The sequence below is a fragment of the Ambystoma mexicanum genome, chromosome 6q, assembly GCF_040938575.1.
Source record: "Ambystoma mexicanum isolate Mex_15411 chromosome 6q, UKY_AmexF1_1, whole genome shotgun sequence".
Lineage (NCBI taxonomy): Eukaryota > Metazoa > Chordata > Amphibia > Caudata > Ambystomatidae > Ambystoma > Ambystoma mexicanum.
In genome coordinates, this window is record NC_090937.1 from 244,690,616 (window position 1) to 244,704,839 (window position 14,224).

General features: G+C 44.2%; 1 protein-coding gene across 1 annotated transcript; it reads right to left on the reverse strand.

Annotated features, from left to right (window-relative positions):
• Positions 1-8,477: 8,477 nt before the first annotated feature.
• On the reverse strand, positions 8,478-9,611 carry LOC138515199 (olfactory receptor 7A42-like). Its single transcript, XM_069630164.1, has one exon. The coding sequence runs from the start codon at positions 9,609-9,611 to the stop codon at positions 8,478-8,480; it is 1,134 nt and encodes a 377-aa protein (XP_069486265.1).
• Between the last annotated feature and the right edge of the window lie 4,613 nt (positions 9,612-14,224).

Here is a 14,224-nt window from a genome sequence, read left to right on the forward strand (position 1 = left end):
ATGTTAGGAATTGTTCCTAGACCCTTTAAAAAGCTGGATTGTAATGGATCGACCAGTTTTTTTGATGACACCCAAGCTTGTAGTTCCTTCAGAATTAGCCGACAATATAATTTTCCCATGACATCGAGCAGCGAGATTGGCCTATAGCTGCTCGGGTCCAGTCTATCTCCTTTTTTATAAGTGGGTATAGTAATTGCTTGCGTCCACGAGCTTGGGAGACGCTACAATGAATTTATAGTCTTGAAGATTTTATAAAGGACTGTCGCCCAAGTTTTAGGGGATTTTTTTAACTCGAAGTTTGACAGAACGTCAGGACCACAAGCTTTTGAGTTAGAAGCAGTAATAATCAGATATATAATATCATCTAAATCAAATGCTAGATGAAAGGGCTCCAAGGCCTGGTGACTTCGTTAATGATCGTAGGGGAGGGGCAGGCATAAAGAAGGGAGAAGTAATCGATCCATTTCTGGGTAGACACTCCATTCACCTGTAAGCTTATCTGTGAACCTGTGGTTGCATGATTTATGGTTGACCACATTTTCGCTATGTTCTTACTCGCTAAGGTTTTCAACATGCTGGCCCCATCCTCCTGGTACAGGATCGCTTGATGTCTTCTGCCCCAATTTCTATACCCTGTTTTCGCTCTCATAATCAGCGTTTTCCTGATCAGGAGAGGTGCATTACGGGCTACTCTTAGTTCATAACGGAGTCTTGATTTCATTTCTTTCACATCTTTATCGAATACATGAAGATGTAGCGATGATTGCTTCGATTTGTTGCCTTGTTTTCGGGGCATTTGTATTAAATCTGGATGTTCCTTCAACCCGTTTCTAAGCAATACGGTGTAATCATGGTGGCCTTTCTCTAACAAACAATCGAGTGTAGTTACATCATTCTCTGACCATCATAGTTTTTTCCCCCTGCATAGACTGTACCGACTGAACCCTTGTGTTTATCTACTTTTGGGCCCTTTAGCGGATCCCATCTCCATTGGGTTTCCAGTTTATTATGGTCGCTCACCTCTGTTTTTGACACACAAAAGTTCATTACCGCAGGCCAGAGATCCATGCTTACATAATCAATAACCGATTTACTGTCTCCTTTTTGCCATGTCGGGGCCGGAGATATATCAGATGGGAAGGCACCATTAAGCATTATCAAACTTCTATCCTTAACGAGGGAGTCCCATCTTTTCCTTCTGTTTTTATTTTTGCTACCCCCCATACTCAAACAGTTTAAATTTAAATTTAAATCGCCCGCCACTACAATTCCCCTTATTGTTGGGTCCAACACCAAGGCATCATCCGACATGGCAATGGGGTTCCAGTAAATATTCACAAGAGCATAGACCTCTATCCCAGCCGTTAATTTTACCAACAACATGTAGCTATTTGGAATGGCCCAAAGCTCAGAACTTAAGCATCTACCCCTTTTTCACTGCTATCAACAGTCCTGACATCGGGCGACCCATTTGGGGTTTTACTGCAGGGTTTAGATGTAGGTCATAATTATTCCATATTGAGACATCTGTGAGCCACGTCTCCTGTAAGGATACAATGTCATATTTACCCAACTCATTCTGGTCGTTGTTTATGAGGTGGGAAAATCCTCTGGTGTTCCAGTTTACCATTGATGACAACTCCTCCCTCCCCCCATTGTCACACTAATTCTGTCCTGTGCCCTAGACCTCGAACCATGGGGCAGGCCCTTGTTTGATGTGTTCAATAGCGGCTCAACCACAAATCCCAAGGCGAACAATTCATCCTTGGCCTGCCAGGTTACATTTTATACCACTCTTGATTTGAACCACAAAATTACTGAATTCAAATTGGAGCGCACAGGGAACTCCACTAATGATAAGTCCGATGAGACTATATCCTGTAGTTGATGGATTTCTGAGAAGATAGCCATCACCGCCCTCCTATTAAGATCATACTGTGTGCAAGGAGGGCTTCTGCATGATAACCTCAAGGGAAACGATGTAGGCAGATTTTTCATAGGCGGTTTAGGTTAGGTATTTTTCATCTGCTTTCCCCTATCCTGCATGGGCTTTTCTTCTATATGAACGTGAGGACCCTGTAGTCTCTTATGGGCACTTTCAATCAAAGAAATGATTGGCCCCGTTATTTGTGTCAGATCCCCAATATTATCTTTCAGGGCCAGATTTCCTTGGGGTTGATCTGCCAGGCCAATCACTTGGGGGTAATTCGCTTCCGCGGCCCTTTCAGGGACACTATGGGGAGCTCTTGCCTGACTTACTTTTTCTAAACTCAGATTACGCGGTTGAAATGGCTCAGCACCCACAGCTCTTTCCAAGGCCAATTTACTTTGCCCCCTGTCAGTCTTTTCAATTGGACTCACCAAGCTCGGTTTATCAGGTGGCAATAGCGTAGAATGTGATGCTTTCGCCATATAGGCATCTACCGTTTTCCTGATCTCTGCCCGATGTACGCTAAGGGCCAGATCCTTGGCTTCCAACTCTGACAAAGCTTTAAGGGGGGGGATTTACCGAGTTGGCTTCCCGGGGAGTCAATTTTTCTTCTATACCTTTATCCGAGATTGCCAACTTCCCCACTAGATCATCTAAGGGTGGATAGTCCAAAGCTTGAAGGGGACGAAAGTTTAAAGTCCCATTTTTTCGAACAAGGGCTCGGGCTAAGTATTTTTGTTTAATGGCCTCGGATGCAGCTATGGTAGTGCGTTTGGGGAGTGAAATTACCTTAAAAAAATGTTTGACCGACGATTTTCCTATCGTCTTAGGGGTCTGCTGGTTTTTTGGTAATTTTTTCTAAGGAATTTTTGGGGTCTGTTATCCTCGCTTGCTTTTCTGTTTGTCAGGGGATATAACTACTTCAGGCGTTTTAGCTTTCGGCTGTTCTCCCTGGATTTCCTCAGTGGATGATTTTAACATTTTTAAGCTATCTTCCCCTTGGGCCAACTGCCTGCCTCCCCCTCTCAAGGATACATATATAACATCATCAAAGTACGGAATCGCTGATTCAACCACATTTGATTTTAAGGTCACATTTTTAGCATGATTCTCTCCTGTGTTAAAGTCGGCAGGCGTGTCTGTTTGAACCGCTACAGAGATTACTTGTGGTTTCGATTCCCTTGCAGCAGCTGAGAAGTCCCAAATTTTGGTTAAGGCAGCCTCATTCAGGACTTGCCCTTTCATAATTTTTTCCATACATTTACTCTGGAGGTTTAATTTCTGTTCACATGATAACAAAGAGCTTGGCATTGCGGTTAAAGCAAGGTTCATAGCCTGTAAAGCGATCCCCCAACCCTTTTCCGACTGCAAAACTACCACCGACGTGTTCATACTCTGATTGTGGGTTGACTGAGTTGTCGCTTCTTGTTCATCATTAATGGCATTGGGGTCTCTTACTGACATTGCTGACTCATTTGCCCGACCTTGGTCCTCGCTCCTGGAGTGGGCTGCACTTATAGAACTCTCTGAGAACATTACCGGGGAGGCTGATAAGTTCTCAGGTAGTAGGTTGTTTGAGAATACAGAGTCGTTTACCTCCAAATCTATCACAACAATGTCAATTTTCTGTCCCTCGGGGTTAGAGAGTTTGCAGGAACCGGGAGCCAGGGCACCAGTTGCCAGAATTGATTCCAATTGGGCCGTATCCGATATGGAGGAATCCTTCAGCGGGCACTCAATGGGCGGCTTCAACAGTTGGTCATGTGTTTGCAAGTCGATAGGGTTGTCATTTAATCTGTAATTCGGGCCAGCTAGGTTACCACTCTCACCACTATCCTTCTCCGTAGGTTTAGGTGTCGTGGACCCAGACTGTGCCCGGAAGGCAGATAGAGACCCAATCCAGAATTTACGTATATCAGTGTTCCCCGGTACCAGGTTTCTTGAGCCTCCCCGCCTCGGGGTAGAGCAAGACAGGCCAGTATCACCCTGTTTTCTGCCGCCCCCAGTATTCGTACTCTTTAGTGGGCTCCGTTCCGGCATAGCCGATTTTAGGGATTTTAGGGATATGCGCATACTGGGTCACCTATTCCTCTCGGGTGAATCTAATTAAGTTGGAGCTAGAACCCCCCCGTCAGGGATGAGCACAATTAGGTAGCCCCTCCCAGCAGTGAGCAACAAAAAACTTGCTGGGGGTTAAAATCTGTTTGAATCGGAGAACAGCTCCGGATAGATCCACGGGAAAAAAAAGGTTCCCCGGGTAGATCTTTCTATTGACCTCCAGTCAAGCCAGCTATTGGGTCAAAGGCTTCGACGCCCGCAGTCCCCAATAAATGGCTGCAGTCGTGCCGGAGATCTGGGCCCTAAGGCTCCGATGAGCCACAAGACAGGGACAGCAGGGTTCTGCCAGGCAATGTGTGTGTCACTCCCCTCACAGGCACCTAAACCACCGCTAGCCCCACTCTTTAAGCAGGAGGCAGGAGGGAGGTGGCAGGAAACTCTTCTCAACTCACCTGTTGCACACCCGTTGCACTCACATACTCCCCCACTGGAGAATGGCCGGCGCTATCGGGAGATCACCAATGGGTCCTGGGCACTCGTATGTCCTCATATGCCCTCCAGTGCTCAAGTGCAATCCAGCGCAGGGCCTGCCAAGGTGGAGCTGATGGAGGCTCCTCTCTCGTCACCCGCCCCCTCAGCTCTCAGCCTCCGCTGCACAGCGTCTCCGCTCGTCTCGGTTCACGCACTCGAACCAGGAAACAGAGGAACCAGGAAACAGAGGAAAGGACCCTCTGGCGTAGGGAAGCGCAAGGAGGCGTGTCCAGCTGCACTGTGTCAAGCCGTGTCAAGCCGCACCTCCACCTCCACAGCGACTCACAGACTCACAGAGGCCGCTTCCGACACCCTGGCACCTGTTCATTCACTATCCATTCCAGGCATGAACTAAAGACCTCGAAGTACGAACAGGAAATTGCACAACCCATGAGCATACATTTGACAGTGAAAATGTCATTCATATGCTGCACCCACCACAAATGGAGGCTTTCTGGGCGGACTGGAATCAACCTAAATGCCACTGCTATGTCAACCTTGGCAAATAGTGCACCTCTACCTGCTCTTTTCACCATGCCTAAGGCCTCGTCGAATGAAGCTTAGTGTACCGAGCAATCTTCGTTGTCCAACTAATCATTCACTGAGTTGCCATTTGGATAAGACAGATTATGTATCATGCAGATGTATCCATCTCCTTCTTGGGCACTATCCCCAAAGGTAAGATTATCAAATTCTCCAGTGGTTGTTTTCTTGATTGGGCCTGGCTCCCTTCCTAGACACTTCTCTTTTTCTATCTTTTCTGCTACCACCTCAGGATGCTCAAATGCTGATTACATGTTTCTGGCCTAGCTTACTTGGTGTGGGACCTTGTAGGATACTTTGAAGCCCATCATGAACCTTTCCGCAAGCAAGTCCCTCTCCTTAACCAATGGGTACTTTACTAGCCATCCTTGCTTTCTTTGTTAATTGAAGATGATCTCTTAGCCCACTGGTCAGACCCCATCGCTCTTCCTCCTGGCTGCCCCTGGTTGACTGCCGCAGAGTTGCTTGTCTTGCCCTACCACGCTCCTGTTTCTAGCACCATTACGTTCACCACTTTGTCATTTCTGGCTAGACAGGTTCTCCTCTCCCTCACTGCCCCTTCCTTTCTTTTGGTGTCAATAACTTCCCCTTGATGAGAGATTTGTGTACCCGTGTTCCATCCTCTGGTCGAAGTTGTTTTTGCATGCCCGCGCCTCCGATATCTCTCCCCTTCTGATAAAAGAAAGACTATATGACTTTATTGCATTGTTTCCTGTGTCGCTTGTAACAGACTACTACATACAGACATCATGACGGTTCCTTATGCAAAAACACCCTTCTGGACCTCAAGGCTGCGACATACCAAGCTCTGGCGTAACAAGTCTATGCTGAACCTCTAACCTTATCTATTTCCTTCTCTTATTTGTGTTCATTCCTGTTTGGAGCTATGTTTTAGTTCCTTTCTTCCTTCCTCGTCCATTCCCTGACTGAATCTACTCTTTTAGTTTCTTGTTCCATCCATTCCTTTATTCCCATTAGTGTTCCATCTTCCTTTGCTACATGACCTGGCGGGGGGGTCCTCCATCCTGCAAGCAGCACATATGTGCCAATGACAGCATGAGGTCCCATAACTGCTCGCCCCCTCATTAAAGTTCTTGCACACATTTTCTGACCTCCAGTTTCTCGGTGCCCCTTTCCCATTCCCTACTACTCTTCACATTTGCCATCCTGCTGTGAGCTGTGTGCCAAAGGTCTCCAATGTGTTCTGTCCTTGACTGCAGCACGCAAAGAAGCGGGCTTCTGCCTTCGGTGAACTGCGTTTCAAACCCCTACTTCGGTGAGGGCCACCCCTCACTTACAGATCCTGGCCCAGCGTCTCACCTTGGCGCCCCCATATGTACGGTGCTGGGTTCCCATGTGGCCGTTGTGCGCCGTGACTAATGCAGAGACTATCCAGGCCTCTCGCTGCTTGGTGCTTCCTCTGGTATTTTATGAACCTCTTGTAGTCTGTGTTTATTTGTGCATTTAGAGCTGCGGTGGCTGCATGTTAATCAACATCTGTTTGCGTGTTGGTGAGTATCAAAATGATTGTGTGCACCTCATCGCCTGTAAAAGAGCAGCAACATGGACCTCTTAGTAGCCTTCTTTTTCTCTTTGGTGGCCTTCATATAAGTCTCAACTCATGTCAGTCACAGTATCCACCTCAGTGCATTGGAGGTTGAGTTTTTGTGTGGAAAAAAGGGCTATTGCCACCAAATTCATGGTGGCCAAGGTTCTTACTGCTATTTCGACTGCATCCCCTTCATCAGTCAGGCCCTCTCTGCCTCACTTTTCCATTAGGGATGGGATCCCTTCCTCATCGCTCAATTGGTGTTAGGTGCTGGTATCTGGGTTATACTCCGGATCATTTACATGTGCCTCAGGGGACGGCTGCACCTACAATTAGGACACACATACGCTCAGCGTACTTGTTGAAGAGCGCCGCCTGTGTGTGGGAACTTCCTTTTATTCTCTGCCGTGTGTTCAGTCGTGTCCGCACTGTGTCAGTGATGGTATCTGCGTAGTCCAGCTAAAAGGGCCCGCTCTGCCTACCACCTAACAGGGTGGTACGCATGGGCGTAATTTTAGGGGGTAAGGGGGTGTTTGTCCCCCCCAACTTTCATGGCACATTATTTTGTCCCCATTCATTTGAATGGGGCACCTTTTCTTCAGAGGTCATGTCCCCCCAACTTTTCCAGCAAAGTTTCTCCACTGGTGGTACGCCCCATAAACCCCCCTGGAGCTGTGCTCCTGAGGATGCCATGTCTTCTTTATGTCTGACCCACAGCTTCTAAAACATTTTTTAGGAGGACTTAAAGGGTTTCTATCGAATAAAAGATTTTTGAAGAGTAAAGAGTGTTAAAGAGTAAAGAGTGTTAGAAGGACACAAGAGCTTTCAACTGTGCAGTGCTGTTGTTAGGACGTGCTCCCTTCACCTCTTCCCTGCCCATAGGCTGGTCAAGTGGCACAGTGAGTAGAGCACTCGCTTTGACATCCGTGCAGAGCCTGTTAATGCAGGTTCGAATCCCGGCGGGGCCAAACTCCGCCTTTCATCCTTCCAAGGTCGATAAATGAGCACCACACACCGTGGGTAATATTAAGCAGCGCTCAGATACCTGAGGGTTCGTAGCACTATATAAATGCCTAATTATTATTCTTAAAGAGCAACACATCTACAGCACCAAGTATCAGTCACATAATGCAGAGACCCCACCAACCGCATCTCCCTAAGATCACCACCTGGGAACAAGAGAGGACCATTGCCAATAAATACTCCCTGGGATTTGCTTGAGTATAATTCCTTCTCCTTCAAGCAAAACGTGGTGCACAATGTAGCGAAATAAATTGACAACATTTTCGTTGCACATTCGTGTATTTAGGCAACATAAAACTTTGAAATAAAAAAGATTTTACATTTTAGGTCGCTGAATAACAATTTTAACAATTTAGGTCACATGTTAATCAAAATCGTGGACATGCACACAATTTACACAGACATTCATTTAACACAGAGCAAGCAGTAACACATTTCATACACTAAATGAAGGGTTATTATTAATTTATGTGGAAGGACATTCAACAAATAGCTTTTGAACCTCTTTACAAAAAAGAAATGACTTCATTCAACATAGCGTTTCAGCCTCTACGCCTTTCTTTAAAAAAATAATTGGAATGTTTTCTTGCTAGACATTGAGAAATTATTCTACAAGGTAAACAATTGTTTGAAACGAGTTAATTAACGTCAATATAACATAGAGATAAACAAGGTCACACAGGGCGCAGTTTTGTACATCTTTCAGAATTACCTACACTGATTACAACCGCTGGATGGTAAAAATCAAAACCCTCCGGAGACTACATTTTCTTGCCGTTTCTACTGTTGCTAGGCCACAATAACCAGGAGAAACATGTGTGGTTAATTGTCCATGTTTGCTTTTTAATGAGATGGTTTTACGCGTATTAACTCTTCCTGTAGCCTTTTTATATAGTTAGGTTGTGGCGCTGCAGGGTCAAAAATTGCCCCCACTTGAGCTCTAAATGACTTCCGGTCAAGGCCGGCACGTGACCTCTGGCATTTGAGCACCCGCACCAGATACTTCACAAGCTCTTTCCGCAGGTCGTCGCTCCGAAGTCCATAAATGATAGGGTTGAACGTGGAAGGCACAGTGAAATACACTAGGTCAACACAGGCCCGCAGAATGGCCAGAGAGCTCTCCTCTGTCGCGTCCTTAAGGGGCATGCTCCCAGTGATGACGAGGAGACCAGCAGTCGAGTAGAAAACGCTCAGCACTAACGCGTGAGTGACAACAGTCTGGAGGGCTCGTTTGGATGGCATGCTGAGGTGCGTGCTTCGGGACACCTTGAAGATTTTATAGTAGGAGAAACCGACCAAGGATACTGAGACACCCAGGTGTGCGGCCATCATAGAGACCCTGTACCCCTTGATGAGCAAGGGAAAGGTGGTGCCCAAACAGATGCTGCTTTCCAGCGAAGAAGCTGTGCACAGAAAGCTGCAGGAGTTGACCAAGTAGCACAGTTGCTGCCCTGAGAAAGAAAGCACGTAGACCAGCGGGTACATAAGGGAGAATGTCCAGGAGAAGCACAGCAGTCTGAGCACCAACTGATTGGTGAACTTCCGGGTGTACTGAAATGGGTGGCAGATGACGTAATACCTGTCAAACGCCATGATGGAGACTGTAAACACCTGAAAACCACTGTGGGCGATTAGGAAGAAGTACTGTATGAGGCAGAACCTAAATGTCACGGTACCAACAATGTCCTGAGAGAACATTGTGAAGAAGTAAGTGCAACTAGACACCAATCCTGCCAGGTCCACAGCGCACAGCTCGCAAATTAACACATTCTTTGGGACCCTTAGGGACCTCTTAGCACATATGGTGAAAATAATGGCCATATTGCCCAGCATGCCAGCCAGGAAAAATGGGACGAGAAATGAGATGATCATGTACCTTTCTTCCTTCGCATAGATAAACCCCCACAAAATGATTCCATTTGTGTCATTATCGGCAGACGCTGAGCGCTTCTTGGGATCCTTGCCGCTTTCTTGCATGCTGGAATTCCACACCCGCGTCTTCTAAATCTAGAGTGGATAAAGATAACAGAATACAAACCTCATTGGAATAAAAGCAACATTATCACCCACAATTCCCCATCGGAGATCGCAGGTATCAATGACTGGACAATTGTATTCCCCCTCAAACCCTTAGTCAACACATCATTTGCGGTTTACAAATAAATGATCAGGAGTAAGTTTACTCTTGAACAGAGACTATCCAATTCACAAAGAAGTTCCCGGTAGAAACTCTGACCTATTCCTTAGTTCCTCTTCTCTCTCCAGGAATAAATGACAGTTTCTCCTGGTAACTTCTTCATGAATTAAACAGTCTTTCCTCAGGAGTAAGTTAGAAGTAAGGCAGAGTTGTTAACCCTAACTTCTCTGGGAATCAGCCATGCAGTTTTTATACATCTGATCATAATTTGCATAGCCAAAGGTTTTGGCATTGGCTGTTCCCTCAGATCTGCTTAGTTTCTCAGCTTAACAAGGGAGGACCTAATAAACACCTACTCATTATTGCTGAGCCCTCCTTCCTGCATAGAGCATGGAAGGAACCTTCATCCTCTTGCATTACTTCTGTTTGGCAACAGTAATGACCCACTTTCCTGCAGCTTTCATTTGATTGCCCAATTCATTTCTCCCTCACTGGATTTCTAAAAAAAAAAGTTTTAATTTCATAGGTGTATTCACTATTATAAACAGTGCTTATAGTTAGTATTTAGCGAAAACGTACCTGTTTAACGGATGGATAAAAAAGAGCAGCAACCTTCTTATTAAGGATGGAGCCAGCCCCCCCTTCACAAATGCCTCCCATGTGGACCTACGTTTCAGGCAAGTTTGACCCTTTGTTGGTCTAGTGGCAACTACCAAGAGAATCAATTACAACGTGAAATAAATGAAAAGGGACACATATGCCCACGTGCATGAATGCACAATGATGTCATCACCAATTAAGCATTCAGTTTTCCTGGTTCTGCAATCAGTGAGCAATAAAGATCAAGAAAGCCAAAATAAGTAAATATGCAAGGAAAAATATGTACACAGCCAGTCTTAAAATGCAACGAATATGATACACAATTGAAGAGGAGATCATGCTTTTGGATACAAAAAAATGTAATTATTCTAACCATAATGTATGTTATAAAAATAAAAAACTGTGACAATTCCAGGAACTTCAATAGTTGACAATAATATTGCGGGGAGGTGGGCGGGGATGAATTTATACAGGGGCACGCATAGTTCAATTAATATATGTAGCCCAGGAGAGAGACCCAGATGCGTAAGATTGGCTAAATCACCAGCGGGCCAACACTTCTATGATATGTCATTAAATGTGAATAATTTGTTTGTAAAAGGTTTTCTGTCTCCAGGGTCATTCGTCCTGTTTGTTCGCAATCAGCATAATACTTGCAGGTGCAGTTATCTCAGCTGTGCCCATCTTCTCTCTCCTCTGCAATTCAGAGTCTAGTTGTACTACAGTGCCACAGTGAAGCAGAAGTGCATTTTCTATCCCATTGTCATGGGGTGTTAGGAGTAGATGCATGTTTTTCTCTCCTTTCTTCTGCCCAGATGCGTTTAGCTTGGACGATGTAGAGGTTATGTAGTCCTTTCAAGTTTTTTGCCCATTTTGTGGATTGTAATAAGACTTGACAGGAATAGAAGAGTGGTGGTTGTTGTTTCATGATGAGTCCAGTTATAATTGATAAGCCTAAATCGGTGATCGCTATCCATTGTACTGCTGTACTGTGTAGAATTGTTTTAACAAACTCTTTATCTTTTGAGTTAATAGCAATATCTATCATAGCTACTTCTTTGTGATATTTGTTACTTTGTAGCTGAAAGATCTAATATACGGAACACCCTAACACCTATCAACATGTTACATTTTTCTTGTAAATGTGGCTGTAGACAATTTTACCATCCAAATGTTCTAATTCAATTCTGTCAGATCAATGCAAACCCTGACCTTGCCATTTGACTTTGGAGCTACCACTATGAGGAAAGGCATAAAAATGTATAAACGAGTTCACTATTATCCATGTTGCAGATCATACTGTGAGTTGTGAGATACTCCGCTGAGGTCAATGCTTAATGCTGTGGGGGTGATACTAAAAGGTATAAAGCAGCCATCCATCGGGTTGAAGTGTTCTTGGAGTTCATTGTACCATTTTTCGATGATTGTAGGGGTGACGTTGTGCCCCATGAGTGAAGGGGTTAAAAGCTGAGGAGAGTGACGCAATTGAGTTCCATCTACAGTGTGATCATGATTTAGGCATTGTGCTAGGTGTATTTGCATATGTCGGTGAGGCTGACCCAAATGGTCCCATATCATTTTCATACCAGTTTGTCAGTTAGGTCCTCTGCCAAGTTCATGATGGCTATTATGTTGCAAAAGTCTCACGGGTCCAGCCTTTGGAAATTGCCTGTTCCTGCTAGTTTCTCTATGTAGTTTCTGTGGGTAAATATGTACTCACCCATCAGTCAATAAGGGGAGGTAAGGTTCCATTGATTTGTGGAAGAAGTGTGTGATTTTGAAACTAATTTGTGCATTGCCGATTTAGAAGAAGCCTGTGAGGCATGAGATGCAGATGATTTTCAAGGGAGGGGCACGCGACGTAGGTGCTGAAAAGTAGTGCAGATAAGTTAGATTCTTCGCATATTCCACAGACAACCTGAAAGGAGGCATTTAGGTAGTCTCTGTCCTGAACCAGGCGAAATATGTGATCCAGCATAGTATTCTTCCCTATCATTTGATGTCCATTAGTCTTATGTGAAGGATTTTGTGGCTGATGGCGTTTAATGCCATAGAAGTGGCTACATCTTAAAGTGTATTTTTTAGATTGTGAACCATATGAATAAAGGGGTGGATTCCATCACCCTCATAGAGTTCAATCCATATTTTGAATTGTACACAATGAGGTTTGTTTTTGTTGGTTAGAAAGTATTTGTAGTTGAGGATGTACTGGAGATGGGGCAGTAGCTTGCCAGTTTATTGGGTTAGCTGTGGTTTTCTGAAGCAGATGCTTAAGGTAAGCAGTTTTTTCATGGGCTTGTGGAATGACACCTTGTTCTATTGGGTGTGTGTGTTAAAAAGTAATTGAAAGACTGAAACAATACTGGGTTGTCGACATAAGACCTTGTAAATATTTGGAGGTCTCTGGTCTTCTGTTGATCCTGGTGGGTTGTTGCAGTTGACTGTGCTGATAAATTCTTCCTTTGGGAAGAGGCAGAAAGGCCCCACTATCAGTACTGAAATCTGTTGCTGGGTTGAGCATTGTAGTTGGGCCTGTCTTTTCCAGATGGTTTTGGACCATTGAATTTTGTCACTTAGATGCGTAGAGATTGAGACACAGAGTGGATGGGATATTGTCAGTTTGATCTTGCAGGCTGAATGTTTTTTGAATTGTTTGATGATTTTGAAGAAACGTTTTTGGGTCGTGTTGTGCACCCAATATGCAGCGGGTGTAATGTGCTTTTTTACCCTTCATCATTTCTACCCTGTTCACACAGAGATGTCAGTAATACACTTTTTTTGTCTGTTAACAAATATTTTTATATTTTATAGTCTCCTGCTCTTTCTTGGTTTTGTGTGGATTTGGGTAGTCACCAAAATTGATTGAGGGTGGGCACCACATCACTCAATTAATATTTTCGTCTCTTTACTCAAATATTCAATGCAACACTTAATTAAGTTCTTCGGAGCACGTTGGTAAAAAACCCTTGGCACAAGGATATAAAATACACAGAAAAAGCTTCAAGCTTGCTTCTGGACCAACCATGTGCTCTTGTTACTCCCTTATAACACGTTGAGTCAAAAGTTCATAACTTGGTTTGAATCAGTTCAGTACAATTATTGAAATCCTTAAATCATATTCTCCATATCCATGTTTAGTAACTCTGTTCTTTTATTCCATCATAAAAGGCAGTGTCATGAAGCCAATTAATTTCGGAACTCGGTCTGTCTTCAGGGCTAAGCACTAATTACCATAAACATAATACAAACAACAGATGACCAAATGAAAAATGTATAATAATTAGGAAACAGAAACACAAACAGAAACAAAAACAAAAAATCATCAGTTTCATATTCTTATGTCAATGATTTCTTTTTTCAAATATATATTTAACTGAGCCATTTACCTGCGAGTATCTAAAAAGTTATTTGTAACTAGAAAAGGACGCATGGTGGTGTCTTACAATGGATAGATGTGTGAACCAGGAGAAGAAATTTACATATAGCCCTGTTTTGCAGCCTCAGCCATCCAGCCTGTTGACGCTAAGAGGAAGTAGGTGTGAAGTGAGGGGGTTTAAAGTTTCAATTTAATGATCTTGTCGAGAGGACAGAAAGAGTAGTTGCGGAGACCGGAGAGGATGCTGGTATAGAAGTCTAGTTTAAAAAGACGTGTGTTTAAGAGAAATTATTCATTATCTCCTTTAAGGACACTGTTGACTTTTTGAACCTCTATGCTGCTGATGTTCTAATGAATTTAGATACCTTTATCATTGTGGTGTAGGCTGTTTGTGAGGCTGCTGTGATGATTTTTTGGTTTTGTGATGAATCCAGTGAATTCATCCCTTTTCCCCAGGGGAGACACCTACTGTGTGAC